The sequence below is a fragment of the Dichotomopilus funicola genome (assembly GCF_033296635.1).
Source record: "Dichotomopilus funicola strain CBS 141.50 unplaced genomic scaffold C8A04scaffold_11, whole genome shotgun sequence".
Classification (NCBI taxonomy): domain Eukaryota; kingdom Fungi; phylum Ascomycota; class Sordariomycetes; order Sordariales; family Chaetomiaceae; genus Dichotomopilus; species Dichotomopilus funicola.
In genome coordinates, this window is record NW_026944032.1 from 300,827 (window position 1) to 327,608 (window position 26,782).

The 26,782-nt window shown below is 56.2% G+C and overlaps 10 protein-coding genes across 10 annotated transcripts; 4 read left to right on the forward strand and 6 right to left on the reverse strand.

The window, feature by feature from the left end:
- Positions 1–247: 247 nt before the first annotated feature.
- Positions 248–2,525, forward strand: C8A04DRAFT_10103 (major facilitator superfamily domain-containing protein; the record flags this gene model as incomplete). Its single annotated transcript, XM_062776467.1, has 4 exons — positions 248–772; positions 823–1,206; positions 1,257–2,262; positions 2,353–2,525. 4 exons carry the CDS (start codon positions 248–250, stop codon positions 2,523–2,525), a joined length of 2,088 nt encoding a protein of 695 aa, XP_062639400.1.
- A 2,106-nt stretch (positions 2,526–4,631) lies between these two features.
- On the reverse strand, positions 4,632–6,815 carry C8A04DRAFT_10125 (uncharacterized protein; the record flags this gene model as incomplete). Its single annotated transcript, XM_062776474.1, has 3 exons — positions 4,632–4,887; positions 4,945–6,666; positions 6,781–6,815. 3 exons carry the CDS (start codon positions 6,813–6,815, stop codon positions 4,632–4,634), a joined length of 2,013 nt encoding a protein of 670 aa, XP_062639401.1.
- Positions 6,816–8,005: 1,190 nt separating this feature from the next.
- On the forward strand, positions 8,006–12,876 carry C8A04DRAFT_35308 (uncharacterized protein; the record flags this gene model as incomplete). The annotated part of the gene is made up of 5 exons (XM_062783121.1): positions 8,006–8,547; positions 8,613–9,204; positions 9,828–11,054; positions 11,501–11,681; positions 11,741–12,876. The coding sequence occupies 5 exons, from the start codon at positions 8,006–8,008 to the stop codon at positions 12,874–12,876; spliced, it is 3,678 nt and encodes a 1,225-aa protein (XP_062639402.1).
- A 348-nt stretch (positions 12,877–13,224) lies between these two features.
- Positions 13,225–14,342, reverse strand: C8A04DRAFT_35309 (mitochondrial carrier domain-containing protein; the record flags this gene model as incomplete). Its single annotated transcript, XM_062783122.1, has 2 exons — positions 13,225–13,898; positions 13,967–14,342. 2 exons carry the CDS (start codon positions 14,340–14,342, stop codon positions 13,225–13,227), a joined length of 1,050 nt encoding a protein of 349 aa, XP_062639403.1.
- A 2,077-nt stretch (positions 14,343–16,419) lies between these two features.
- Positions 16,420–18,205, reverse strand: C8A04DRAFT_35310 (cation efflux family-domain-containing protein; the record flags this gene model as incomplete). The annotated part of the gene is made up of 2 exons (XM_062783123.1): positions 16,420–17,545; positions 17,604–18,205. 2 exons carry the CDS (start codon positions 18,203–18,205, stop codon positions 16,420–16,422), a joined length of 1,728 nt encoding a protein of 575 aa, XP_062639404.1.
- A 1,022-nt stretch (positions 18,206–19,227) lies between these two features.
- On the forward strand, positions 19,228–20,693 carry C8A04DRAFT_35311 (glycosyl transferases group 1-domain-containing protein; the record flags this gene model as incomplete). The annotated part of the gene is made up of 2 exons (XM_062783124.1): positions 19,228–19,462; positions 19,519–20,693. The coding sequence occupies 2 exons, from the start codon at positions 19,228–19,230 to the stop codon at positions 20,691–20,693; spliced, it is 1,410 nt and encodes a 469-aa protein (XP_062639405.1).
- Positions 20,694–20,743: 50 nt separating this feature from the next.
- Positions 20,744–21,677, reverse strand: C8A04DRAFT_26197 (tetrapyrrole methylase; the record flags this gene model as incomplete). Its single annotated transcript, XM_062779842.1, has 2 exons — positions 20,744–21,472; positions 21,543–21,677. 2 exons carry the CDS (start codon positions 21,675–21,677, stop codon positions 20,744–20,746), a joined length of 864 nt encoding a protein of 287 aa, XP_062639406.1.
- A 363-nt stretch (positions 21,678–22,040) lies between these two features.
- C8A04DRAFT_35313 (uncharacterized protein) lies at positions 22,041–22,739 on the forward strand (the record flags this gene model as incomplete). Its single annotated transcript, XM_062783125.1, has 1 exon — positions 22,041–22,739. One exon carries the CDS (start codon positions 22,041–22,043, stop codon positions 22,737–22,739), a length of 699 nt encoding a protein of 232 aa, XP_062639407.1.
- A 348-nt stretch (positions 22,740–23,087) lies between these two features.
- Positions 23,088–23,820, reverse strand: C8A04DRAFT_10173 (uncharacterized protein; the record flags this gene model as incomplete). Its single annotated transcript, XM_062776491.1, has 2 exons — positions 23,088–23,528; positions 23,623–23,820. The coding sequence occupies 2 exons, from the start codon at positions 23,818–23,820 to the stop codon at positions 23,088–23,090; spliced, it is 639 nt and encodes a 212-aa protein (XP_062639408.1).
- A 621-nt stretch (positions 23,821–24,441) lies between these two features.
- On the reverse strand, positions 24,442–25,917 carry C8A04DRAFT_35315 (beta-lactamase superfamily domain-containing protein; the record flags this gene model as incomplete). The annotated part of the gene is made up of 2 exons (XM_062783126.1): positions 24,442–25,495; positions 25,571–25,917. The coding sequence occupies 2 exons, from the start codon at positions 25,915–25,917 to the stop codon at positions 24,442–24,444; spliced, it is 1,401 nt and encodes a 466-aa protein (XP_062639409.1).
- Positions 25,918–26,782: the final 865 nt, after the last annotated feature.

The following is a 26,782-nucleotide window of genomic DNA, read 5'->3' on the forward strand; positions in this document are numbered from 1 at the left end:
CTGGCTTGGACGAGAAACCCATCGAGGCCAGGCAAGGGCTATTTGTTATTTCTGCAGGTTCGCAGTGAGATTCCGCAAGGCGGCATGTGAGCCCAGATCCGTCCCCTCCGTCAGCCCGTGCTCCGGACCGGTCTTTTCTCTTCTTCACGACTTTGTCCAGCTTTATTTTTTGTGTCCGGTCTGCTGGTCAGCAACGACAACAAATGCCCTTCGTTTCTTAACTTGAGCATCTCCTCGGCGAGTTGAGATGTCTTCGATCGCTATTCCGGACGGTCCAGGGGAAGATATGGATTTTGCCAAAGAGATGAGAGATGAAATGTCTCGGTTGGGTGGAAAGGAAGACACTACGACACCCGAAATCCGACGAGGCCCAAACATGACAGTCCCGCCCTCGCCACCAGCGAAGGACCTACCCCCACCACCCGCGCTGTTAAGATCACGATCCCCAAGCCCCATCGGCACTCCCTCAGAGCCACCCAGCAAACCACTTCCACCACCGCCGATGAAGAAGTCAGAGAGCGTAAGAATTCCACAACCGACAAAGGCACCGCCGCCATCACGAACCCAGGAGCCACTGGCCATGAACCCGCCGACACGACCCCCGACAGCAGCGACCCAGAGGTCGGGGCCAGCGGCCTCCCTGGCGCCGCTCTCGACACAGCGCTTCTCTTGGGCAACAGATGCCTCGCAGCGGCCGATCAAGTATGGTCAGGGGAAATATGGGCGCGTGGAGCTGGTACCCCAACCGAGTGATGATTCAGATGACCCGCTGGTATGTTTAGTCTGAACTTGGTCTCGGAACATGGCACTGACTGTCCGCAGAATTGGCCGATGTGGAGAAAGGAACTCAACTTTTACTCTCTGCTCCTGATGGTGGCCATGACGGGCGTGACCAAGACCATGTTTATGGCTGTGAATGCCCAGCTCGCTCAGGATTATCAAGTTTCCTACACTTCCGTTACCGCCTTGACCGGGGTACCTCTGATTCTCTCGGCCATGGCCGGCTTGCTTTGTCTCGTTGCCTCGAGGGTGTGCGGCAAGCGGCCGTTGTATTTGACTTCCCTTCTGTTGGTGTTTATCGGGACGGTATGGAGTACCAATGTTGCGGGCAGCTATGCGCAGTGTATGGCTGCGAGGGTATTTCAGGGGCTGGGATGGGGCGCGTTTGACACGCTTGTTCTGGGGTCTATCCAGGACACGTACTTTGTGAGTTTTTCGTCGGTTTTCCTTCCACGCTCGCGCGGCTAATGAAGCAGGAACACGAACGCCGGGCCCGTATGGCTGTTTATTCCATTGTCGCCATCGCAACAACCTGGGGTCCTCCATTGATCGGCGGTGTTGCTTCCCAGGGACCCGCCGGGTTCTCCTTGCAGCCCACGATCCTGAGCGCCTTCTTCGTAGTGGCTATCCCAGCCATCGCCCTCGGCGCACCGGAGACAGCGTTCGACCGAACCCACCTACTGGCCCAAACCCCGGCCACGGCCACGACAGACCTAAAAGCAGCCATCTTCTTCCCGCCACGCCAGCTCTTCTCCCTCGACACCCTGGCCGAGTACACCGTCAAGCTCAAGCCGTACGCCTACCACGGGTCTGCCGACTTCAAGACCCTCCTCCAGGCGCCGCGGGCCTTTGCCACGCCCACAACGATGCTCCTCGCCGTGGTCTCCTTTTTACCCTGCGCTGCCCTCTGGGGGTTGACATCCTCGCTGTCGCTGCTTTTCTCCCCTGTCCCCTTTTCGCTATCGCCAGGGACGCTCGGAGCGCTGTTTCTCGCTCCGTTTCTTCTTGCTACCGCAGCCACTGGAATCACGTCCTTCCTCCCCGTCTGGCAGAACCGTTTCACGCCTAGAACCCACATGGTCGGGCTCGCAACAGGCACTATCCTCGCTTTCATCGGCATCCTTACCTTTTCCCTCCACCTCAGCAGCACCCTCGCCCAAACCTCCTCCTCTTCTTCATCCGCGTCCCCATTCCAGCAGGTCCAAGAACCATCCACCACCCCTACCCCAATCCCCACGACAAGCACACCCCCCCTGAACCTGAACCTGCCCGCTCTCTCCCTCATCATAGGCCTCCTAGCAGCAGGTACCGCCCTCCTCGACGCCACGGCTGCCCCGCTCATCAGGCAGAGCACGGCTTTCACCGGCTCCAGTCTGGCTGTTTCCATGCGGAATACGGCTGATATGGCTGGGGGAGTTGCGTGTTGGCGGGCGGTGGGGGCGGGGGTGTTCGTTTTGGGTTTGTCGGGGTTGTTGGAGGGGGGTTCTTCCTCTGCTTCTGCGTCTGCGTCTGCGTCTGCTGCGGGTGCTGGGGCTGGGGCTGGGGGTGGTGTTGGTGCTGCGACTGGTGAAGCGTTGAGGGGGATAGGGATTGGGATGGGGGTTGCGTTAGTGGTGGTTTCGGGTCTGGCTGGCGGGGTGTGGTGGGTTTGGGGGGAAGGGATGAAGAGGTGGGATGGGAGGGTGATGGGGTTGGTGGATTTGGAGATGTTGAGGATGCAGGCGAGTTTTTTTGATATGGATTAGGGTTTTGGTTCTGTGCAGCAGGCTATGCTATCTTTGAGGGTTGTGTGTTTAGCCTTGTTTTCTTTTTTGGGAGAGATGAGGTTCTGTATGATGATGATGCCCGGCATGGCAATGGCAATGAACTGAAGGAATCGTTCGGGATAATGTCTGGTATGAGCACCGACTCACGATGATTGTATGTATGATGGACTCGATTTGGATGATGGCGTTTGGAGGGTACTTCTATTCATGTTAGCTAGGAAGGGAATATGGGGTTGAATATCACAGCGGAGACACTCTCAATCCATTCAACGATGAAAACCATGACCGCTTCCCATCTTATATCACATTCCTCTCCGCTGGCCTCTTCCCCATCTTCTCACAACCGTCCACATCACCCATAATACCCGTTCCGTTCGCCAACCAAGCCATCAAAATCACAACTCTCCCAATTCAGCCTATCTCCCTTCCGACCTCTCCCGGACCCCCCCGAGACACAGTATCGTACGGGGGTAAATGGAAGAATCTCAGGACCTTCTAGAAGGTCGACTGACGGTCGATCAATCCGGGTCATGTCCGGTTCCAGCTTCCCAATCCTAGTTGTCAAGGCCGGGCCCTTCGGAATAGACTGCACCTCTATTCTGCCTCATCCAACCATCACGCATCATTCATTATCTAACCACCCACTAACCGCGTACGGTGGGGTGCATGGAGGGGGGGTGTCACACACTTAACATCTTACCCCCCTCATGTCCTTACCACACACTCCCCCCGGAAGTGCCCGTCACACAGGAACTTAGTCGAGGGACGACAGCAACGAGATGGACAGGCGGGGGTACACTTCACTACACTGCACTTCACTACACTGCACTACACTACATTACACTACACTACATTACACTACGCTACATTACACTACACTACATTACACTACACTACATTACACTACACTACATTACACTTCACTACACTACTGGGCAGGACAGATGGACCGAAAGAACAGCGACACGGTATACAATCAACCCAGCAAGGACCCCAAGACATAAAGCGGGATGGATGGGCCAAGACCCTCCATTAACTATACCCTGCAAACGCCCTGGCGATCAAACGCGGCCGGAGACAGAGCGAAAAGCTATCCGCATATCCGGATATCGGATGATGGATGATGGATGGATAATCAGCAGCCTTGGAGGTGATGCATGCGAGAAGGGCATTAGATAGATAATTCCTTCTGAACTGTGATGGGGTGATGTGATGGCATGATGTGTGAGTGGATAGGTAGGTCTGTCGGGTAGGTAGGGGAATGGGCAAGCGACGATGTAGGGTGGTTGGCTACGTTACTGGACGAGAGAAACGACAGACTGTGTTTTAGAATAGGAAATTAGCTCGGGGTGGTGATTTAGCTTTTGGGGGTTGGGTGAGTTGTGGGAGTTACCGTCGTGGGTGTATGGCAGCTGATACATTCATTAGCGAGAGGAGCGTGACATTTCCCTTTAACAAACAACAATAACAAACCTCCCCCTTACACCACAAAACAAGCAATCCCCCATACCACGCAGGAATCAACCTTAAACACACAAACAATCATAAATACTACTCCGCCCACTAAATAAATAACCATACATTTTTCCATCCCTTATTAACCACCGACCCATGTCCCAGCACCTGCATGTAAACCCCATATGACCCATATGACGCCAAAATCCCGTCCGCCCAGTCCAGTCCCGCATTGAGAAGAGAGGAAAGCAAGCCAGTAACGCAACCAGCCAGTTACATAGCCAGCCAGAAACATACATAGTCAGCAACATACATAGTCAGCAAGATAGTAAGTAATCAGCCCGAGATAACCCCCTTAGACCAGTCCCCTATGACCGCCCATTGCAAAGTTAGATTACCTAGTACCTTGCCCGTCCATCCCAACCGTAGATAGCCATAACCATATTTAACCAGCCAGCGAGGCATGACACCGCGCGTAAATCCCCACTAGGGCAACACAAACTCCAAGCATAATACACACTGGAACGAAACACACACCCACTTAGTCACTCACCCACTCACCCACCCACTCACTCACTCAGTCACATACCCACACACCAACCAATTTCGCGGAGAAAAAAAAAAAAAAGCCTAACTCCGCTCACTAACAGTCCACCGCCTCTTCGAAGCCGTGACATCGCGAAACCTATCTGCATCATCAGGCGGCCTTGGCGCGCCCCACAGTCCACCCGATCCAGCCCCAAGCTGGTCCGGCTCTGGCTTGGGCGAGCGCTGTGTTGTTAGGCCAGGAGCTCCATTCGCTAATGAGGATGAGGCGCCGAGGGTGGGCTCGGCGGTTTCGTTGGTAGTGGTGGAGGTAGTGGCAGTGGGTTTGGTTGCTAGTGGGCTGGGGGTGCGTTTGATATCTACTTTGGGAGTAGAAGTTGTGAGTTGCGAGGTGGACGAGGCGGCGTTCGCGGCTGCGACAGTGGCCGGCGGGTCGAAACGGCTAAAGTTGAGACCCCCAAACGAATCCTCGTCACTTTCCTCGCCCGTCGGCGTCCACAGCCCACTTCGGGCTTGAGCTAGAAGGGATGGCCGCGTGGCCGCAAAGGAGGTCACGCCGCTGCCGACTGTGATGCCACCACTACTTCCGCCACCAGTCGCGGTGCTGTTGATAAACGACAGCCGTGGTACGGGCGAGTCGTCTTTCGGGCTCTTGCGGTACCCGCCTAGACCCGCACTGGAGGGGCTCCTGTTGCCGGGCCCGTCGTTCCAGTAGAAGCTGCTGCCTGAGGTTGAGAAGGACAGGTGACGCGATCGGGGGCCGTTGAAGGGGTTGGAAACGGGGGGCGGACGGGGGCTGGATGGGGTTGTGGCGGGAGAGCGCAGGTGGTCGCTGTTGGCGAAGAGCTTGAGGTCGTAGAGGTGATGGGTCGGTGGTAGGTCCCCGATTTTCTGCGGGATGGTGTTTTCGCTTTCGGAGTCTGGTTTCCGGACAGCCATTGTCAGGGACGCCATGCCGACGTCCATTAGAACGGGTTGATGCGTAATAGCCCCGATCAGAGCGTTGCAGCCGGCGCCGTGGGAGACAAGAATCACAATGGACTCTGTCTCGACGTCCTCGTCGCCGTCCTCAGGCCCACCCACCGGCGCATTCCTCACATTCTTGGTCACCGGCCGGGTTGGGTTCTCAGCGGTCGAGTACCAGTCAACCAAACTCTGAACACCCGTACGGAACCGCTTGTGCATCGCCGCCCACTCCTCGGGGAACGACCCGCCGTCGCCCCAGTCCAGGACACTTCTCGTGGAGTGCCACTGGTAGTCGATGATGCTGCAAGCGTCCCTGGCATGAGCGACGTATCCCGCCGGGATGGTGTTGTTATTACCGATCGCGTAGTGCGGGACAGGCGAGATATAGCCAGGCCCGGGGGTCCGCGGTTCCTTGTCGCTGCGGATGGAAGTCGACGGGGACGGGTTGGTAGGGGCTCCGAACCCGTTCGACTGGCTGCCACCGAACGGAGAGGTTGGGGAGTCCCGGACGATAGGGCTCCAGAGGTGCCCTTGCGAGCTGCTGGACTGGTGATTCGGTGTAGAGTTCGAGTGGTGGTGTGACACGTAGTTTGCATGGTGGCTGTAGTCCTCGCGGCGTAAGAGGTCGGCCTTGGCGCTGGCCAGCATCATGACGGACTCGGGGGGCGGCGTAATGAACTCGAAGTACTTTGGTGTTAGCCACTCGCCGAGGAAGGCATCAAGGCGCAGGACCGATTTCCGAATTATGGTAGAATTCGCCGAAGCTGCTGTGTCTCGGAGGTCGGTGACGACAGACGGTTTAGAAGGACCAGTCGCCTCATCTTTCGACTCGGACGGCGCAGTTGGGGAACTCGCGGGCCCAAATGGTGTTGAGTCCTGGGCCAGCCCGGCGCTGATGGCGATTGAGGTCTGGATGCATCGTAGGAACGGCGAGCTGTGGAGGACAACTTCGTACTTCTTTCGCTTTGGTTTCGGGTTCGAATTCTGACCAGCAGCCCGCTCGTCCTCCTCGACTCGCTCGCGGATGATGGAGGCGATTCTGACGCCTAAGCTCTTGGCTTGTTGCCAGCCGCTGTATGTGAGAGGCGGATCGTACGGGGTCGGGGATGAGAGATGCCATTGTTTGTCGGCCGCATCGAGCCGGTAGCCGTGTCTAGCATGGTGCGTCAGTATGCATGCATGACGTTGTAAATCGAACCCTGCGTAAAGGGTCCTGTCGTTTTGCACAGACAACAGAAACTCTGGGGAAAGCTGCTTGGTGGCGTACCTTACGACGAATAGGTACGCCGGAGGGCGCCCCATGGTGGTTCTTCTCTAAGGACTGGATAGATGGGAAATGGTACGATGAGGGAGGGAGAATCTGGTTTCTGGCAGTCGTACGCAGGTGACGTTGGACAGCCCGTCGGAAGTCCTGTCGAGGTTGTTGCACAGAGAAATGCCAGACAGTGAGTGGGGTCCGCTGTAAGTTAGCTGGGACCAGGAGCAGGGTCCAATGCACCGAGTCAAGAATGTAACTAACTGTCTGCAGAATCTGCAAGAGGTGCGGGATGGATATTCAGGGATACGCAGATCAAAAGGGAACTCAAGCAGGTATAAATGAAGAATCAAAACGAAGACGTAATGTGTTTGGGGCTTTTCTACGTTGCCTCTTCTTGGTAATCTAGTCAGGCCGACCTAGTCACGCGGAAACTTGGTGTAAGGGCGCAGGCTGTTGGATGCTTGAGAGCTGCTGCACCTGCGGTTTGAGACGGTTGCGCGGCGCGGGGGACGCAGCGGGGGAAAGGCAGCTGGTGCGGGGGGCTCAGCAGGGGACGCGAAGCGCCAGTGCCGGGGCTGAGTGCGGGCCGTTTTCTCAATTGAGCGGGGACCAAGTATGCACTTTAATTCCACGTCTTTGGGTGTGTCTTTGGGTGTAGTTGGCTTTCCTGTCTTCTCGTCACCTCCAACGCTTGGATATCAAGACATCTTCCGTCACTACCCGGCTCTCTGACGACGGCCATGGCCCGCTACCAGACAAAGTTGGTCACAAGGGCAGGGTCTTAGGTGAAATTGCCCGGTCCGAGCCGACCAAACTTGGCGAATTGTCCTTGCCGGGCTCGGATTTTCCTGCGTTCCCCTCAGGTATGAGTCTTTTTTCTCCAAAATTCTCTCCCTTCTCCCTTCCCCGGCCGAAAAGATCTTGATGCATCACATGCTCGACTCTCAAACTTTATTCGCGTGGGGAATTGGGGTTCGCGCCAGTGGCCCCACCGCACCTTACCAAGCGAGCGAAGCTCGGGCCAGACGCTCCGGGGGCGATCCAGGGGCGCTTATGTAACAACTTTATCTCATCCCAGCGCCCTGCGCCGATGACAAAGCGTCGTCGAATGTCAAATCAACCAACACCAACCCCGAACATCGTGAGAGGGATGGGCCTTTGGAACAGGCCGCATCAGTAATATCTCCATCCTAGGCGACTGTTTTTTTCCTCGTATCCCTAAACAACCACCAAAATGAAGCTGTCCGGGCTCTTCGGCCTCCCGGCACTCCTCGCCGCAGCGCTCCTAGCGCCCGCGAGCCTCGTCGGCGCCGAGCACACCAGCAACTGGGCGGTGCTGGTGTGCACGTCGCGCTTCTGGTTCAACTACCGCCACTTGGCGAACGTCCTATCCATCTACCGCACCGTAAAGCGGCTCGGCATCCCCGATTCCCAGATCATCCTCATGCTCCCCGACGACATGGCCTGCAACCCGCGCAATGCGTTCCCGGGCACGGTTTACTCCAACGCCGACCGCGCGGTCGACTTGTATGGTGACAATATTGAGGTGGACTACCGCGGGTATGAGGTGACGGTGGAGAACTTCATTCGGCTGCTGACCGACCGGGTTGGGGATGAGATGCCGCGTAGCAAGCGGTTGTTGACGGATGACCGGAGCAATATCTTGGTGTACATGACGGGGCATGGGGGGAATGAGTTTCTCAAGTTTCAGGATGCGGAGGAGATTGGCGCGTTCGACTTGGCGGACGCGTTTGAGCAGATGTGGGAGAAGAAACGGTACGCTCTGTCTGGATCCAATCACTCTGCTAGAGACAAAATAAACTAACCCTCGATCCCCCCAGATACAACGAAATCCTCTTCATGATCGACACCTGCCAAGCCAACACCATGTACAGCAAGCTCTACTCCCCCAACATCATCGCGACCGGCTCCTCCGAACTCGACCAGTCCTCCTACTCCCACCACGCCGACAGCGACATCGGCGTAGCCGTCATCGACCGGTACACCTACTACAACCTCGAGTTTCTCGAGACCGAAGTGCGCGACACCAGCAGCAAGAAAACAGTCGGCGACCTCTTCGACGGGTATACCTACGAGAAGATCCACTCTAACGCGGGTGTCCGCTACGACCTGTTCCCCGGCGGCGCCGAGGCTGCGCGCAAACGGCTGGTCACGGATTTCTTTGGTAATGTGCAGAATGTGGAGGTGGACGGGGCTAAGAACACTACTGTGTTGGACGAGGAATTGTTGGCGCTTAGCCGGACGATTGCGGCGTTGAATCGGAAGGCGGACGAGGAGGAGTCGGGGTCGAAGGAGAACATTACGGCGGCAGCGACGGGAGAGACGAAAGGGGCTAAGCAGCATCGGGTGCAGTTTACCAAACCGTTGTCGGATGATAATTGGTGGACTAAGAAGATCTTGGGCGCTGCTGCTGTGGCGGGGTGTACATTGCTTTGGGGGTTGGGTTCTTATTTGGAGGGGAGGTAGATGCATATTAGCGTTGTTTCTGAATAATACACGTTTGTACATCATACGTCTTACTCCGCGTGCCGTTGACGCCCCATAGTTGAAGTAATATTGACAGTAGTTGTAGGGTTAGGGTTAGGTTCGTTTATGGCAGCTCAACTTTGAAGTGAGTGGAACCTCACTTCTATTGTTCTCTTCAACAATTACAACAATTGCAACAATTGAGACGCATTAGTGTGTAAAAGCGACAACCACCGCAATGATAAATTAACACCATTTTTCTCTCAGGACAAAAATGTTCAACTATTCACATCATTTTCACAACCCAATTCCTTAACCACTCCCAGTCAGCAGATATCACCATGAGTTCTCCTCCTAAAAAGGCTCCTAAGCAGAAGGTAAGTTTTTTTTAGTTAATAGCCACACTATAATTTTACCTACCAAGCCGCCCCTTTTTCTGAGATTTTTTGTACAAAACCAATGAGATACTCTCCCAGTGCTCCTCATAACGGACCTCCCCCTCCACCACAACTGCACATCCCCCCTCACTCACCATACAGACAATGACACGAAAGCTAACCCCCCCCCAGCTCCTCCCCCTCCGCGAAATCACCCTCAACGCCCGCCCCCTCGCCAAACGCGCCATCCAATTCTCCTGCGACGGCGACCTCGCCATCAGCGCAGACGACTCCGTGCATGTCTTTGTGCCCGAATTTCCTGACTTTTCCAGGCAGCGGGATAAGTTGCGGGCGTTAGCTGAGCATGGCCAAAATGGCCAGTTAGGTGATGCTATGAGGAATGGTGAGGATGATGGTCCGCCTGGGGAGGAAGGGGAGGGGGAAGGGGGAGGTGGAGGTGGACAGAGGGGGTATAACCATACGGTTCTGCGGGCGCAGTACTCGGAGGGTGGGAGGCATATGCCGGTGTCGTTTCCGCCGTTGGATCCGAGGGTGAATAGGGAGTTATTTTTGGCGATGGGGTTGGAGTTTCCGTATGATGGGGTTGTGGTTGTGGAGGAGGAGGGGGAAGATGATGAAAATAAGGAAGATGGTGAAGGTGCTGAAAAGAATGATGATGGCGAGGGTGACGAGGGGGAAGAGGAGGAGGAGGATGATGATGAGGACGATGACGATTCCGGCTCAGATGGCTCATTTGGGTCCTATGACTCCGACGAAGACGAAGACGAAGAAGATGACCCCGGTTCAGAAGACGATAACTCATCCCACTCCTCCTCCTCCGGCCCCCCCAACACCACCCACGCCTCCAACTCCAACCGCCCCTACGGCGCCGGCTACGGCCCCATCACGGGCGTCGGCAGCAGCATGAACCAAGTCATCACCCTACGCTGGTCCCCCTCCGGCCTCGGCGTCCACCGCCGGCCCATCCTCGCCGTACTCACGGGCGCGGGGACCCTAACTGTCCTCGGCGACGGCGGGGAATCGGCCAACATCCTGTCGCGTGCAAACGAAGGGATGTTACAGAGGCGGGAGTTGAATTCGTGGATGGTGCTGTGGGGGGTTGGGGAACGGTTGGTTTTGCCGGGCCAGCAGACGGAGGTGAGTGAGTATTTGAGGGGATTTGCGTGGGCGATGGGAACGGAGCAGCAGCAGACTGCTGGGCAGGCGTTGCTGGCGACGGTGAATGATGTCGGGGAGGTGGCGGTGATTAGTGTGCAGTGTGTGTTGGTGCCGGAGGATGAGGAGGGCGAGGGGGAGGAGGATTTGGGTGGGTTTCGGACGCAGCCCGGGGAGAGTGCGGTTTGGTTGGTGAAGGAGGTTGCGAGGTTTAAGGCGGAGGGGCCTCATAAACCTATTGATGTGAGTTTTTTTTACTTTTTTCTTCCCCCTTTTCTTCTTTCCCCCCTTTCCCTTTTCCTTTCCCCTTTCCCCTTTCTCCTTTCTCCTTTCCCCTTTCTCCTTTCCCCACTCACGACTTACTTACACTTACAACAGAAACTCGACCCCGACTACGTCCCATTCGGCACCTCATACGGTATCAGCTGGAGTCCCTGGCTGGATGAAGGCGATTCCCGTAGCAGCCTCATCTCCTTTGTCGACCGCGGGTATGTTGGCTTCCGGAAGGTTACGATCAAGGGCCTCTGGGTGCGGGGCGAGTTGCCGGACCTCGAAGTCGGGAGAGAGGATTTATACGGCATGTGTGTGCCTCTCGCGACTGATGCGTTTGTCGAGTTTGAGGATGCTGTAAGTTTACCTCGTGTCTGTCCACTGTCAAGTATTATTGGGTCTGATGTTTTTACTTCTAGATTTGGACCCATGGTTCGGTCTCCTCATGTCGTGGGCTGCTCTCAACTGGGTTTGAGCTGAAAAACTTTGAGGTTGCCATGGCCGGGGGTCCGGTCTACAAAGTCCAGCAGCATAGCGCGTGGGATTGTCAGACGGTGTATCCGCGAGATAGCGGGGTGGCCTCGCAGAATCCCATCGTCGGTATGTCTCAGCCCCCTATTCTCATCCATATGTTTGTTTTAAAGTCACTAACAAGTCAGATCTCGTCATCCACCCTCCCAACCTCGCTAACCCATCTCCTACACCCCTCTACACGCTCATCCGCATGTCCGCCACAGCCACAACCCCCGACTGGTACCAAACCAACGTCCCCCCAACCAGCCCCGAAGACCCCCGCCCCCAATGGGTGCGCACCATCGCCCAGAAACTCGACGTCCAAGTCCCCGTCGACATGCACCTAACGCGCAACTACGACGAAAGCGGCTCCGACGGTTCCGGCTCCGACGCCGACGATGTAGACGACGACGACGGCGATGACGATGGCGACATGATGGGTCTAGACGGTAACCTCGACTCCGACGACGACGAAAATGAAGAAGAAAGATTCGACGGGTTCGCCGAGCCCACAGTCCTGGACGTCCCCGAGATCCACCCACACCGCTACCGTCTGCATGGCCTGACTCTTTCCCCGGGGGGTGGTGTGGCCGCGGCGTTGGTGAGTAACCATAGCACGCAGCGGCCGGAGAGAGGGGGGTGGCATACCGTGCGGTCGAACGTGTTGTTTGGACATAAACCGCGGCGTCTTCAACAAGTGCACGCTCATAACGAGGAGGAGCCTGATGACTCCAGCTTCCCCATTGACCCGCAGTTCATGGCCATGACAAACAGTCATACGACAGCAGAAAATAACCCCCCATCCTACTACGACCGCCTAACAACCGAAGCCAAACTCTTCGAGTCCCTCTACGGCGGCGGTCCCGACGTTCCCGGAATCCACTATCCAGCTACCATGAGCCACCCAAATACCGGACGGGAGAATTCTGAAAATTACAACGATCTTCCCACCCTCTTCGCCCACGCCCTCTCAACCCAAAACTGCGACCTCTGCCACGCACCCATGGACCAGCGTCGCCAAGGCGGTTCCCTAAGCGGATGCCGCAACGGACACTTTTTCGGGACGTGTGCGACATCCGGGTTGGCGGTGCAGACACCGGGGGCTACGCGGAGTTGTGGGGCGTGTGGGCTGAGGACTATGAGGGCGGAGGTTTTGGTTGGGAAGATTTTGGGTCTTGAAGGGGAGAAACAGGGGGAGGAGGGAGAAGGGAGAAGGGAAGAGGTGAGGAGGTTGATTGGGGAGGGGGTTTGTGGTGCGTGTGGGGGGAAGTTTTTGAGTTAGGGGGGATGATTGAGCAGGACTTGCAATACAGAAGACTTGGAATGTTACGGAGATCTTCAAAGTTGTAATCTATGTACAGTACATGTTGTAATTGTATCATGCCATCTTGCGGTCTATCTCTATGCAGAGAGCGCGATGTTATATGCTGCAATAGACTAAACGAGACGCAGCCAAGAATCAAGAAACAAGAAAAGAATCCCAAACTCCTTCTCGCTCTCTAACCTTAAACGCATGCGCGAAACAAGTCTTTGACGAACGAGATATCCCAGCCATACCTACCATACCATACCATACCAAACAAGGCCCCCATATATCCATCCCATAGACTACACCACAGAGACAGAGAGCCTAAAACACCTTATTCATAGCCTGATGCGCCAACTCAACCCCCAAAAACGTCGCCGCATTCGCCGGCACGGCCCTCGCCAACGCCGGCCCAAACCCCGGGAAAAACGCCTTAAACCCCCCCTGCGCATACAACCCCCTCACCACGCCGCCAATCGTCACATTCCCCTCCGCCGTCTGCAACCGACTCTTGACGGTATCAATCGGGAAAACCGGAATCCACATCGCCACCCCCGCCGCCGCACCCGCACACGTCACCGCCGGCAAACTCAACTTCCCACTGACCTCCCCGGTCACGGGATCCCGCGGCGTCAACAACTTCTTGATATACTCATACGCCGCGAAATACGCCGCCGACCCAGGGCCGTCGCGGGCCAGCGTGGCCGCTGACCCGCGGAAGACGGAGCGGATGCCGCCTTCCCGGTAGAGTTGGCGGACGACGTCGGTGCCGCCGGAGTATTTGGGTTTTTCGCCCGGGGCGAGCTTCTTTTGGCCTTGGACTTGCAGGATCACTTTGACGCGCTCGAAGGGGGCGGTTATGGCGGTCATGGGGATGGCGGAGAAGAAACCGGCGGCGGAGATTTGCGCGATGGAGAGGGAGCCGTCGGGGGAGGTGATGGTGCTGGTGCTGCGGACGATGGATTTGCCGAGGTCGTAGCCCCAGAAGGAGACGGCGACTAACCTTGTTAGCATTTCTCGAGGGAGCAAAAGTGAGAAAAAAGGAAAAGAGAGGAAAAGAACATACACATAGGCGTAACCCCCACCAACGGCGCCGACACACCCGCATACAACCCCCGTCTCAACCCATCCTTGGCCACGCTCTTGCGCACCACATCCATCGCACTCGAATACACCCCCTTCTCGGCCGTCTGCAGACGGACCTTTACCAAATCAAACGGGTGGCCGACTACCACGGCACACACGCCGCCGAAGCCGCCGGCTACAAAGGACCGCAGCTGGGCGAGGCCGGCCGAGGTGGCGGCTTTGGCTTCCGCTTTGATCTCGGCTTTGAGCTCGTCTTTTGTCTCGGGGAGGTGGGGGACTTTGGAGGCCACTGCGTCGGGGAGGGTGGAGGCAAGTTTTTTGTTGGCGGCTGCGCCGGCCGTGTCTTGAGAGGTCATTGTGGGTGTGTGTGTATGTAGATGGTGATGTTGAGGTTGGTTTGTGGTCTCCCACGGCGGACGGTTCCAAACCTCGCGGGGTTATCGTGTGGGGGCTTGTTTAACTTTGGCGTTTTCTGCGATCGCTCTCAAGTCTAGTCGCTCGGATCAGCCAACTAAAAACAGCACAATCAAACTTCAACACTGAACTGATCAACTCTCAAAGTCTTTGAAAAGGAAAAAAAAAGTGCAACTCTTCAGTTTTAGACTCAGCGGGAGACGGCAAGGTGGGGCTTTGAGACCCTCTCGGCCCGTCGCAAAGGGGACGTCACTCGCCCAGGGGTGTGCGAACCTCGGCAAAAGGGAATTCCCCTCAGCCCCGCCATCGCCTGCAACACGGCAGGCGGGTACTCCGTACGGCAGGCAGGCGGGATGCAGTTCAGCGTCCGAAACGCCACAAGCGCCGGGGCAGTCAGTGCAACGCCACTGTCAGGGCTCTCAGGGACCGTCAGGGCGACTTTGACAGAGTGGTGCTGCGCGAGCCGTTTTCTTCTCCCGTCTGGATCTGCCGTGAAGAGATTTCGGTTGCCCATTAAACAGCGAATACCTCTCCGGCTTAATTAGAGTAGGTACAGTATGAGAGAAAATGGATATACCAACTACGAAGTACCCCGCCTCTAAAACACAGCTATAACTCCAGGCCCCTTAACCCCGGAACCCCACGACACAAACTCGATTCCATGTCGCCGAAAACACCAAAAACATGGGGTAACCCCCCCCCCCCCCCCCCCCCCCCCCCCCCCCCCCCCCCCCCCCCCACGCAGCCATCGTCCCTCGGCATCACAAGAAACCCATCACTTCACTACCCAGGCCTACTATGGTAAGCCGGGCCACCGTCAAGACTATTCTCACCCGCATCCCAATCCCAGAAACCAGTGTAATGACCTACCGTTCCATTCCCCTCGTCCTTCTCGCCCCGGACATCCGCATCTGCACCGGACAGACGGATCACTACCCTCCTTGCCTTCTTGCCATATCGCTTCAGCCCTGCCTGATCCGGGGGCCTCGTGCATGACAACCCGTAATTCACTCTCCCAACCAATGAAATAAACATCCCATCGCTTACATAGTACAGAGCACACGAAAAGGGTGTGTCGCATGACAGACGGGCGCTTGTGACGCAGTCCCGCGGCTGAGAGGAAAAAAAAAATAAGGTATGAGTGCCAAGACTTGCATTGGGGAATGTGGGTGCTGGGTGGCTTGGGTGGGAGGATTGACATGTGAATGCGCTATTTTGGGGATAACGTTACCTACCGCACAGGGAACACTAGATGGAAAACAACATCAGTGGAGAACAGAACTACGGAAAAGCAGGACTCATACGGAGGAAATAATGCGTTTTGGTCTCGAGAGTGGAAATTCGTCTGAAATCGGGACCAATCTGAAAAACAAAAGAAGAGTGAACATAAAACCAGAGACGTAAAAAATAGCTGCAGTTGTAATTAACTCGAAGGGCAGTGTGTCAGACAGCCATTTTGATACCTCTCAAAGGTTTACACCCCGTCAATATGATCGCCCAACGTGTTGCGCCTGGAAATGATAAACCCAACTCCCAAAGGCTGACAAAGGGCATATACACACACACGTCACAAACCAACGTCCTCGAAGAAAAAAGTGTCCATATCCCATATATACAACCCAACCCTCACTTTCGACTCCCATGTTCACGTACAATCCAATTCATCCCATACCCAATTACTCAACCAACTCCGCAGTTCATCTCATCCATTCCTCAAACCAACTCCTCACACCAACCAAGCACAAGTCCGCTGTCTGTCTCTCTGCTTCTCTAAACTCGGCAATGAAATTCCCAACTGAGCTCGCTGATCGCTGACATTGCTTCCAACATGCTCCCACCAAGTACATGTACGGATTACAAAAAACAACTAGGTAGACACGCTGCAGATCATATCATCCTTCATACATCCGTCCACCCACTCCTGTAACCCATCCTTCCCAAATCCCCATAACTCTCCAACTCTGCTTTCTCAGACCTTCTTCGACCACATATACCGACCCTCAAATTCTGTGTGTGCATCTAAAAAACCCCCACACTCCCCTTGCGCGTCTGCCCCTGCGACAACGGACTCCTCCCAACCCCACACCAACAACTCGTATCCCCTTCCCTCTCCACCTGCACAATAACATCGATCCGATGCTCCAACATATACTTGCGCACGCGATCCCGCACATCATCCACGTCTGCCGCGCGGGCCGCTACCACGTGCATCACGCCTAGTAGTCTCGGCCCAGCTCCCTTGCTCTCGCTCCCGTGTCCATGATTATCGTCGGAAGGGATGCTGGCGGCCTCGACAGTCCGATCATCAATCCAAAACTTCGGCGCCGCATACCCCACGACCCCGCGCAGCCCAACAATCCCCGACAGGGTGTCGCGGAGGGAGTATTCGACTTCCGCAGGGACGGTGAGTAACAAGCGGCGGGCAGAGGAGCGGACGAGGGGGAGGGCAGACAGCAAAATGAGGACGGCGATGAGGAAGGAGGCGAGGGGGTCCCAGCCGGGCCATTTCCAGAAGTGGGTGAGGATTGTGGAGACGATGACGGCGGCGCTGCCGAGGGTGTCGGCGAGGATGTGAAGGTAGATGCCGTACATGTTTTCGTTGTCGTGGGCGTGGCTGTGGGAGTGTTTCTCGCTGTGGTCATGGGTGTGGGAGTGAGAGTGACTGTGTTTCTCGTCGTGGTCGTGGTCGTGGTCGTGGCCGTGGTGATCGTGGGAGTGACTCTCATGGGAATGACCACCACACCCCCCATGCGAATGGCCGTGGTCATGTCCATGCCCATGATGATGATGCCCAAACGCCATCATGCCCACCAAATTCACCAACAACCCGGCCGTGCTGACCACAAACAACTCCCCCAACCGCTTCGTCTCGCGCCCCTCGTAGATGCGCTCGCAGGCCTCCGTCATGATCTCCACGCTGATCAGTATCAGGAACACCCCGTTTCCAAACCCGCTGAGCGTCTCGATCTTGCCGAACCCGTACGGAAACCGCTCGCTTGGCGGCCACTTGCTGGCCACGGCGGCGAAGAGCCCGACGGCGAGGGCCACGCAGTCGAAGAACATGTGTACGCTGTCGCTGAGGAGGCCGAGGGAGTCGGTTACGTAGCCGTAGAAGGCTTGCACCATCATGAAGGCGAAGTTTAGACTGACTACGGTTAGCGATCTTATTTATTACGTAGCAATGCCTTCGGATGATGACACACCTCATAAAGTAGAATATCCTCCTCGAATCCTTATTCGTCACCACCGCGTGCAACAACGGCCACGAGTACGTGTACCTCAGCAGCAACGCCGTAAACCTCGACCGTGGCCCCGCCTGCTCATGCGCGTGGGCGTGGGCATGCGCATGGCCATGACGGTGATGTGAGTGCGAATGCGATCGGGACCGCGCCCCAGCTGGAGGCTCGTACACGCCGGCCGCATCAAACCCGGCCGCTGTTGGGGATAATAACGATTTCCCGCCTGGTGTTGACTCCAGCCTCCACTGGCCGCTCGAGTTCAATGGTGGCGGGACATGGATCGGGGCTGGGCCGCCGTTTGAGTTGGACGCGAAGTGTGTGTGGTCGCTGTCGTGGTGGTGGTGTCGGGAGTGGTTGTGAGAGTTGCCTCGTAGGTCTTTTCGGCTTCGCGACGGGCTCAGAGAGGATAGCGAGGAGGAGGATGCATGGGAATGGGTGAGAGAGTGCGAGTGAGAGTGGGAGTGTGTATGTGCGTGCGAGTGCGAGTGGACGCCGGCGCTGTCAGAGCCATGGTGGTGGTGGTGTTGATGGAGCCCCGAGGCCGGTAAGGCATATGTTGATGCCATGATCTTCGTGCCGTAGCCCTACGATCGGTCCGAATGCCGTTGCGAGGCGCGGGGTGTGTTCGCGGGGCGGGGGAGCGTCGACGCGCTCCTCGGTTCAGCCAGCGGTGGGCATCGGGGTAGTCGTCGATGGATAGGGGTTGTCGGGTTTGTACTCCGTACTGGTTGGACCGTCGCGGAGTTGACCGTCGATTCACGTCGGCGGAAAACCAGGACGCCCAGAGTTTCTGTCCCAACCCAACACCCAAACGAGTCAGCCCTCTGCGATCTGAATCGAACCGAGAGACCCCCGTCCAAAGGAGCGTCAAAGTACCGATGGGTCGCACCGAAGAGCCGGAAAATCCTGCCAGTGCCGTACACTACTGCGAATGCCGCTTTCCGATGTGCGGCCAAGCAACTCAACCCAGAGCAACGGCGCAGTCGTTTCGAGTTGGCGAGGAAGGATTGTTGCTGATATGAAGCAGACCCATTACCTCTCTGGGGTGCAACCGAAAGATGCGAATCTCCGCCACCAAGTCAAGCCCATCGAGCCCATCGACCCATCGAGCCACGCAGCGGAGCAACGGTTGTTTAGGCGGTCCTCTTCTTGGAAGCAGTGCCCCCTGTCGCGGGTCCCGATCAACCCCGTCCTTCCTTTTCTGGCCCCTGAGCTCGGTGGGGAAGACTTCGACATGCGGGAGAATTTGGGTTTGTGATTGGCTGGTGCACGTGCGGCAGATGGCCAAGACCCGGCCGCCCCTGTTCACCCCGGAATCAGCGACCACCAAACCAGCGACCTGCAGGCCGATAAGCGATAAGGCGCGTCAATCTGGCCGGACTTGGACAAGTCACCACCAGCTTCGCAGCTTTGAGCTTTGAACTTGTGAAGACGAAACACTGCACTCACTGCAAATTGGGTGGCGAGGCTGAGATTGTTGGTGTATCACGAGGCTGGAGTATTCCGGTGCACCACTTCAGATTCTTGTTTTTCTTACGTTAATGTTTTCAAGAGGCCGAAAGCTGTCCACAGCTCACGACATGCAACGATGTTACTCTTGTTAATACTTTCTCTCACCCTCTTTGCTCTTGGCCTTCTTTCTGCCGTAGCTTATTTTCTGCTGAGCGCCACAAAGTATTATGGGCCTAGGGCCGGCACGGCCGGAGAGGCTGTCTCTGTCCAGATTCTTGTCCTGGGGGATATTGGCCGGAGCCCACGTATGACATACCATGCGCTCAGTATCGCCAAGCATGGGGGGAAGGTGGACTTGATAGGATATCTCGGTGTGTATTATTCTCAGTGAACGCTATGAGTCTAGACAAGTAGCTAACACAAATAGAAACCTCACCTCACCCTGATGTCGTCAACAACCCCAACATCACCATCACATCTCTTCCAACTCCCCCTTCTCGACCCCCATCAATCCCCTTCATCCTCTTCGCCCCCTTCAAAGTCATCCACCAAGTCATCCACCTCACCCACCTCCTCTCCCACACCCTCCCACCAGCCCAATGGCTCCTCGTCCAAAACCCCCCCACCATCCCAACCCTCGCCATCGCCAGCCTCACCTGCCGCCTGCGCAACACCAAACTCATCATCGACTGGCACAACTACGGCTGGACCATCCTCGCCAACACCCGCGGCAGCACCCGCCACCCCTTGGTCATCCTCTCCAAGCTCTACGAATGCTACTTCGGCCGCCTCGGCGACCTCCACCTAACCGTAACCAACGCCATGGCCCGCCAACTCCGCAACCCTCCTTACTCCGTCCCAGGCCCCATGCTCGCCGTCCACGACCGGCCCGCGTCCATCTTCCAACCCGTCACCTCCCCACAAACCCGCCTATCTACCCTCCGACGTGTCCTCCCAACCCATGAAACAGCCATGCTTGCCCCGCACATCCTCTCAGGCACCACCCGCTTGCTTGTGAGCAGCACCAGCTGGACCCCAGACGAAGACTTTTCCTTGCTCCTCGACGCATTAGTCGAGTACGCCGCGTCGTCCGACACACCTGGGAGCACCAACCCCCCGCTCCTAGCCATCATCACAGGCAAAGGCCCGCAACAAGCACACTACCTCGCGCGCATTGCCGAACTCACGGCTGCCGGCCATCTCCCCAACATCCGCATCGCCACGGCTTTCCTACCCTTCGCCGACTACGCCGCGCTACTGGCGTGTGCCGACTTAGGAGTGTGCCTACACCGCAGCAGCTCGGGCGTAGATCTCCCGATGAAAGTGGTGGATATGTTTGGGGCCGGGTTGCCGGTGGCCGCGTATTGCGGGTATGAGAGTTTTGGGGAGTTGGTGAGGGAGGGGGAGAATGGGATGGGGTTTGAGACGGCGGGGGAGTTGGCGGGAGTTTTGGGGAGGTTGTTGGGTGGTGGGGATGGTGCGAAGGGGGAACTGGGGAGGTTGAAGGAGGGGGCGATACGCGAGGGGAAGAGAAGGTGGGATGAGGAGTGGGATGGGACAGTTGGGGTTGGTCTTGGGTTGGTGTCTGGCCGGGGTAAATAGGTTTGGTAGTTTGCCGATATTTCCTCCAGTTAGTTATTTCAGATTCCTCCCTAGTGCTTCCCCTGATACTCGGCCTTCCATATCCGATCCCAATTCTCCCTATCCACCGCAAACTCCCTTACAAAATCATGCTCCAGCTCATGCGTCCTCCGCCCCAACAACACCAAACTATGCAACGGCGGCCCCAACACATCATCCGCCTCACACAACTCCTTCAACGTTCCCGCCACAAATTTCTCCGTCTTCCCCCCGACTCTCGCCGCGCCAATCGCCAGACTCTCCGGCCCGTACGCCCCCAGCCCCTTTTCCTCCTCCACCTCCAACATCTGCTGTGCACACGTCCCCACCGTCATATACCGCGGCGGCTCATAGATCTTCCTCCCCCGCGCCATATTCTCCAAACTCTGCTCCTTCACCTTGATATCCAACAACACCAGCGTATGCAGTCCAATATCGCGATTCTCCTTAATCCGATCATAAAAACTCGCCGGCCGCCAGTTGTCGGTGAAAAACACCATACTGACTGTCTGGCCGAAATTGTACAACTGCAGTCCAGCCGCGCCAATGCCCGACATGATGGAGGCGTTGGGGACGGTGCGCACGGGGATGTGCAGCTCGCGCGCGCGGAGCACGATGTCGGTGTGGGTGGTCGCGCCGAAGGGGTCGCCGACGACGAGGAAGGCCACGTCGACGTTTTGCGCGTCGTGTAGGATGGCGTCGCTGTCGGATTCGACCATTTCTCGGTCGGCTACGATCACGGGGCGGCCATAATAGGTTTCCTACTGAGTGTTAGTGTCAGTGGGATGGGTCCTGGGGTTGTTAGTGGAGGATAGTCGAGAGAATGCGTACCAAAACCGACTTGTCGACGAGGAGGATGCTGGTGTAGGCCTCGAGGTAGACTCGGGAGGCCTTCTTAACCACCTCGAGGCCCTTGACGGTGATGTCCGTCTCGTCGGAGAGGCCGAGGCCAACCAGGTAGAGCATTGTGACTGCTACTCCTCTGAGAGTTATCCCTTTCAAAATACCTAGAAAGAAGAAGATTCTCAAGTCAATGCCGCTGGACAACCCCGCCAAAGCTCTGCCCCGCTAAAAAGTCCAGACTGCAGGGGTCCGCCGAGCTTATCGTTATCGATAAGCATGCCTGCCGAGCGCGTCACCGCGATCAAGTCCCTGGAATCCAGTAGTTACCTACAGTTCCAACACTTCACGACATCCCAATAGCAACAGACACCTTCCGACCTCCTTGAGCCACACACAATCCCGACCTGCTTGAAGACACACTACACAACCTCCAAAACCCGACCAATCTCCCGTTCGTTCGTTCGCCTCTATCCACCGACCGCCACGATGACAAGCAAATCCGCCTACGGCCAAGCGGCCGGCGACACCGACTTCCGCAAAAAGTACGACCTAGATGAATACGCCTCCAAAGCGGCCGCGCGCGAAGCCGCCGAAAAAGAAGAGCGCAAACTCCGCTACGAAGCCAAACTCGCCGGCAAAAAATACTACAAGCCACTCGACGGCTCCGAATCTCTCACCACCGCCCGTTCCGCCACCCACGATTTCAGCAAACTCGTCGGCACCTCCACCCTAGTCCCGGCGGGAGCGGGGGTTGGGAAAAGGGGTCGCGGAGCAGGGTTTTATTGTGACGCTTGTGATCTGACGTTTAAAGATAATTTACAATGGGTGGAGCATACGAATAGTATGCAGCATCAGAGGGCGATCGGGGCGACGGGGGAGGTGAGGAGGGCTAGCGCGAGGGAGGTGAGGGAGAGGATTGAGGCTTTGTGGGAGAGGGAGGAGGAGAGGAGGAAGGGGATGGTGGTAGATTTGAAGGCGAGGTTGGAGGTGAGGAGGGAGGAGGAGGAGAGGGAACGGGAGGAGAAGAGACGGAAGAGGAAGGAGGGGGAGGAGAGGAAAAGGAGGGAGAGGGAGGAAGCGGTAAAAGTGAAGAGGGAGTATGGGGAAGATGTGAGGATTGAGGGGGAGCATGAGGAGGAGGATATGTTGGCTGCTATGGGGTTTACGGGGTTTGGGGGGAAGTAGTGAGGGGCTATTATGGATATCACGATATAATTTTGAATGGTGGAATTGAAAGGCATCTTGACTGTATGTCTGTGAGAGAGGGGGCAATCTTGACCCTGAATGGCTTAAATGTGTTCATACCAACACGTCGACATCCCATCCTATTAAATTAACAAACAAACAAACAAGGGATATCCGAACAATCTTTGCATACCACCGTATACATATACATCGAGCTTTCCCATACCATTACCGGTCCTCCACGTTCATTCAACCTCGAAGGTTAATATCAGCAAACTCCAAACCCATGGTAAATCTCCAAACAATCTTTGCACGTACAGCACTTCCATATGTACCTAAAAGAAACCCTCACTCACCCCCCCTCTTCTCCCATTTCTCCCTCCACTCCCTAACCTCCTCCTCCCCAATCTCCCTCAACTTATTAACCCCCGCCACCTTCCCCCTCACAACCCCCTGCGCAACCTGCGCCAAATGTCCCACCACCCCCCTCGAACCCACCGCATAATGCGCCGACGCCATCCGCACTCTAATCACCCCCAACCGCGGGTCCTCCGGTCCCCCATCATGTACCCCATCCCCGAGATCCCCAAGCCAGGCTTTGAGATGTGAAGAGTAGTGTTTGTGCACGAGGCTCCGGTCGGTTTCGACGCGCGCCGTGCCGCTGATGGAGGCCCAGTCGCCGGTGGAGTGGTTGAGGAAGCTGATGTTGGTGTGGCTGTCGCTGGCGAGGTCGGAGGCTTTGCCGGAGGCGGTGTTGGTGTGGAAGAGGAGGTCGATGCCGCCGGTTTCCTTTTGATACCTACTGTGTCAGCTTTTCTTTTTTCTATCCTTCATGGGTTGGGGTAGCTCGAGATAATTGTTAGCTGAGGGAGGGAGGGAGTACCTGAGCCGCTAAGGCCATACACCGCGACATCAACCCCCCCGTGGCGGCGTCCCGCGTGGTCATCATGGCGAACTTGCAGTGGGCGATGAAGTGGCTGAGGTCTTGGATCTTTTTTTCGAGGGGGACGTCGGTTTCGAGGTTGGTGGCTTTGTAGGGGTCGGCGGGTTTGCCGGCTATTTCTGTCTGATGCTCGGCCATTTTGGTGTTTGTGTGGTCTGATAAATTCTGAATTATAGAGTAGATAAGTGTGTTTACATGGGACGTGGAGATGGTAGCAGAGTTGTGCAGACAAGTTGGATCAGTACATAAATATGTCTTCGTTCTGATGATGCAAATGTTACTCACCAAAACAGTATGCCATCATTGACTTTCAGCAATTCACGTGCCCATTCATAATCAGGGATTCCTCGAGGTGTAGTGAACGGATACCGGTCCTGACGTCAGGACGTCAGCCGTTCTCTGGAGTGGCGACTCGGCCAGGTCTCGAACCTATACTGTAGTAAGTAAGCTAGCCAAAAAAGAGAAATTGACAATAACAACAACATATGGGAATAAGATTTGCAAGGTACAGTTGTCGGTTACCCAATGCTCGGTGAAGATCCTAGTGGTGAAGAAGTTACTCGTGAGATTAGACGGATAAGCCGGCATCTATCTTAGGTACCTTGACCAATAAATGGTTATGCCAGCTTTAGCACTTGCCAGCGATGAGAGCTCTAATTCACAGCAATTGCCGGCGTATCGTAAAAAAAATATAAATTACAGGAGAGAGGTATCACTATCACTATATTACACATATCAAACAGCCACTCAAACCAGAAATTAAAACTCCCTCGTCTCCCCCACAGCACAAGTCTCAAACACCCCCTCCTCCTCAATCCCACTGGCCCTCAACGCCTCCCTCAACATCCGCGGCGGCTCCTCCACCTCCTCACTCGTCAACACCCACGTGCCCCAATGAATCCCCATCCCCCTTCTACACCGCGTATCCTTAAAAATCTCCACCGCATCATACGGATTTGCATGTACAGGACTCATCAAAAACCGTGGTTTATACGCCCCGATCGGGATGAGACCTAGGTCAAAGGGACCGCGCAAGGCGCCGATCTGTTTGAATTGGGGACAGCGCGGGAGGGAGGAGTAGGCCGGGCCGTAGTCGTTGATGGTGGGGGCGAGTTTGGGGACGGTGCGGTAGCCTGTGTCGCCGCCGAAGAAGACGGATTTACCGCCGGAGTGGACGGACCAGGACGCCCAGAGGGTGTGGTCGCGGTCGAGGCCGGTGCGGCCGGAGGAGTGTTGGCAGGGGAGGCAGCTTATGCGGGCGAGGATTACGTCGGGGTCTTCTTTTACGTCTGTTGCTGTTACCGCTGTGGTGTTGGCTTCTTTCGTCTTGGCTCCCGGAGTCTCACCCATCCGGTCCCTCCGCAGCGTCAAATCCGCCTGCTGCCACCAGTCCATCTCAGTCACATTCCTAATCCCACAATCCCGAAACCACTTCTCCAACCCCAGCCCAACAAAAAACTGCGCCTCCGGATTCCGCTTCGCCAGATCCAACACACTCGGATGAGACAAATGATCATAGTGCGAATGCGAAATAACAACAGCGTCAACGGGCGGTAAATCCGCCAGCGAGCACGCCGGCGGAGAGTACCGTTTCGGACCCATCCATTGCACCGGCGCACAGCGGTCTTCAAAGACCGGGTCGAACAGCACGCGCAGACCGCCGGGGAACTCGACAAAGTAGCAGGCGTGGCCGAGCCAGGTGGCGCGTAAGGGGCTGGAGGCGTCGGCGCGGTGGGGGAGGAATTGGGGGGTTACGGTCGGGATGGTGATGTCTTTGACGCTGGGCTGGGGGAGGTCGCCGCTGAAGACGGCCCTGGAGATGTGTTAGTGACTCTGTAAATATCTGGAAATAATATAAATCTATTAAAAATGAAGACGAGAAATTTACTTCGCAAGCTTAAACGGCATCGCCCACGGCCCCGGCGGTATATCGCCAGCCGACGGGTGCGGGTTGCGGAAGCTAGCCGTCTTGCCATTGCGCCCTTTGACATGGTGGGCGGCCAGCTCGGCGTCTTCCGGGACGGCGGTTGGCGTCTCCGGTTTGGAGACGAGGCTCGCGTATACGGCCATGGAAGCTGTGGCTGCTGCGACGGTTGATAGCGAGGCCGATGCGCGCAGGACAGGCGTAGCCCTCTTGGTTCTAGGGGGTTGAATTCTCGTTTTTGATGGTAGCGTGGGGGTCGGTCGGAATGCGAGTGAGCGTCCCAGTCGCAGACGTGTGACGAGCTTTTCCATGGATGGCGGGGAGTGAAGCGAAGTGAACAGTACGGAACTTTGGACTGCAGTCGGGTAATTAGAGTGCCGAGGACGCCTCACTTATAAAGGCGAGAGCCCTCATGAAGGAAGCCGGTTCGAGACCCAAAAGGGCCTCGTTTAAGCGACTGTGTATGACCTATTTTCGGCAATCCCTTCCAAATGGCGTCCGGCCAGCGGACATCACGGAAAGGCTCCCAAAGCCACGCCATCAGTTGACGTTGTCTGCTGCGTTTGATGTGTGAGCGGGTTCTTGTTCCTGTCCGGCCCGGGCGGGAAATGTCATTATCTCCGACCCTGGATCTCCGCTTGCGGTCCGCGGGGGAGAATCAGCCCGTTGGCCGACGGGGTCGGAGTTTAATAGGGTTAGGGTTGTATCTGGGTATCTCCTCGGTGCAAGTCAAAACACCAACAACAATCAAGAAAACAAAAAAGAAAAGCACAAAATGAGGGCAGGAAGTAGATAGTAAAATAAATAAAAGGAATACAGAAATTCAAAATGCAAAAGCTCACCACCAAGCCCTATTCCCATCCGGAGGAATAGAGGTTGGTGGTTACGAAAAGCCCACCGGGGGGCTTTTTCTTCGCTGGTCCCGGGAATCGAACCCGGGACCATTTCGATTTACGACGGTAGTGGCGCGCCCAGCGCTCCTCCCAATACCGCTGCGCCAAACCGGTGTTTGGTTTAATTGGGAGGAGATGGTAACTGGGGGAGGGCGAGAGGGGTTTATATACGGGGAAGGAATGCGCGTGGACTTTGGGAGGGGTTGAGCTTTGGCACCTGGGACTCGGAGGATCCGGTTTCTTGGTTTGGGAGTCACGGAGGTAGGTAGTGGAGACTCGTTCT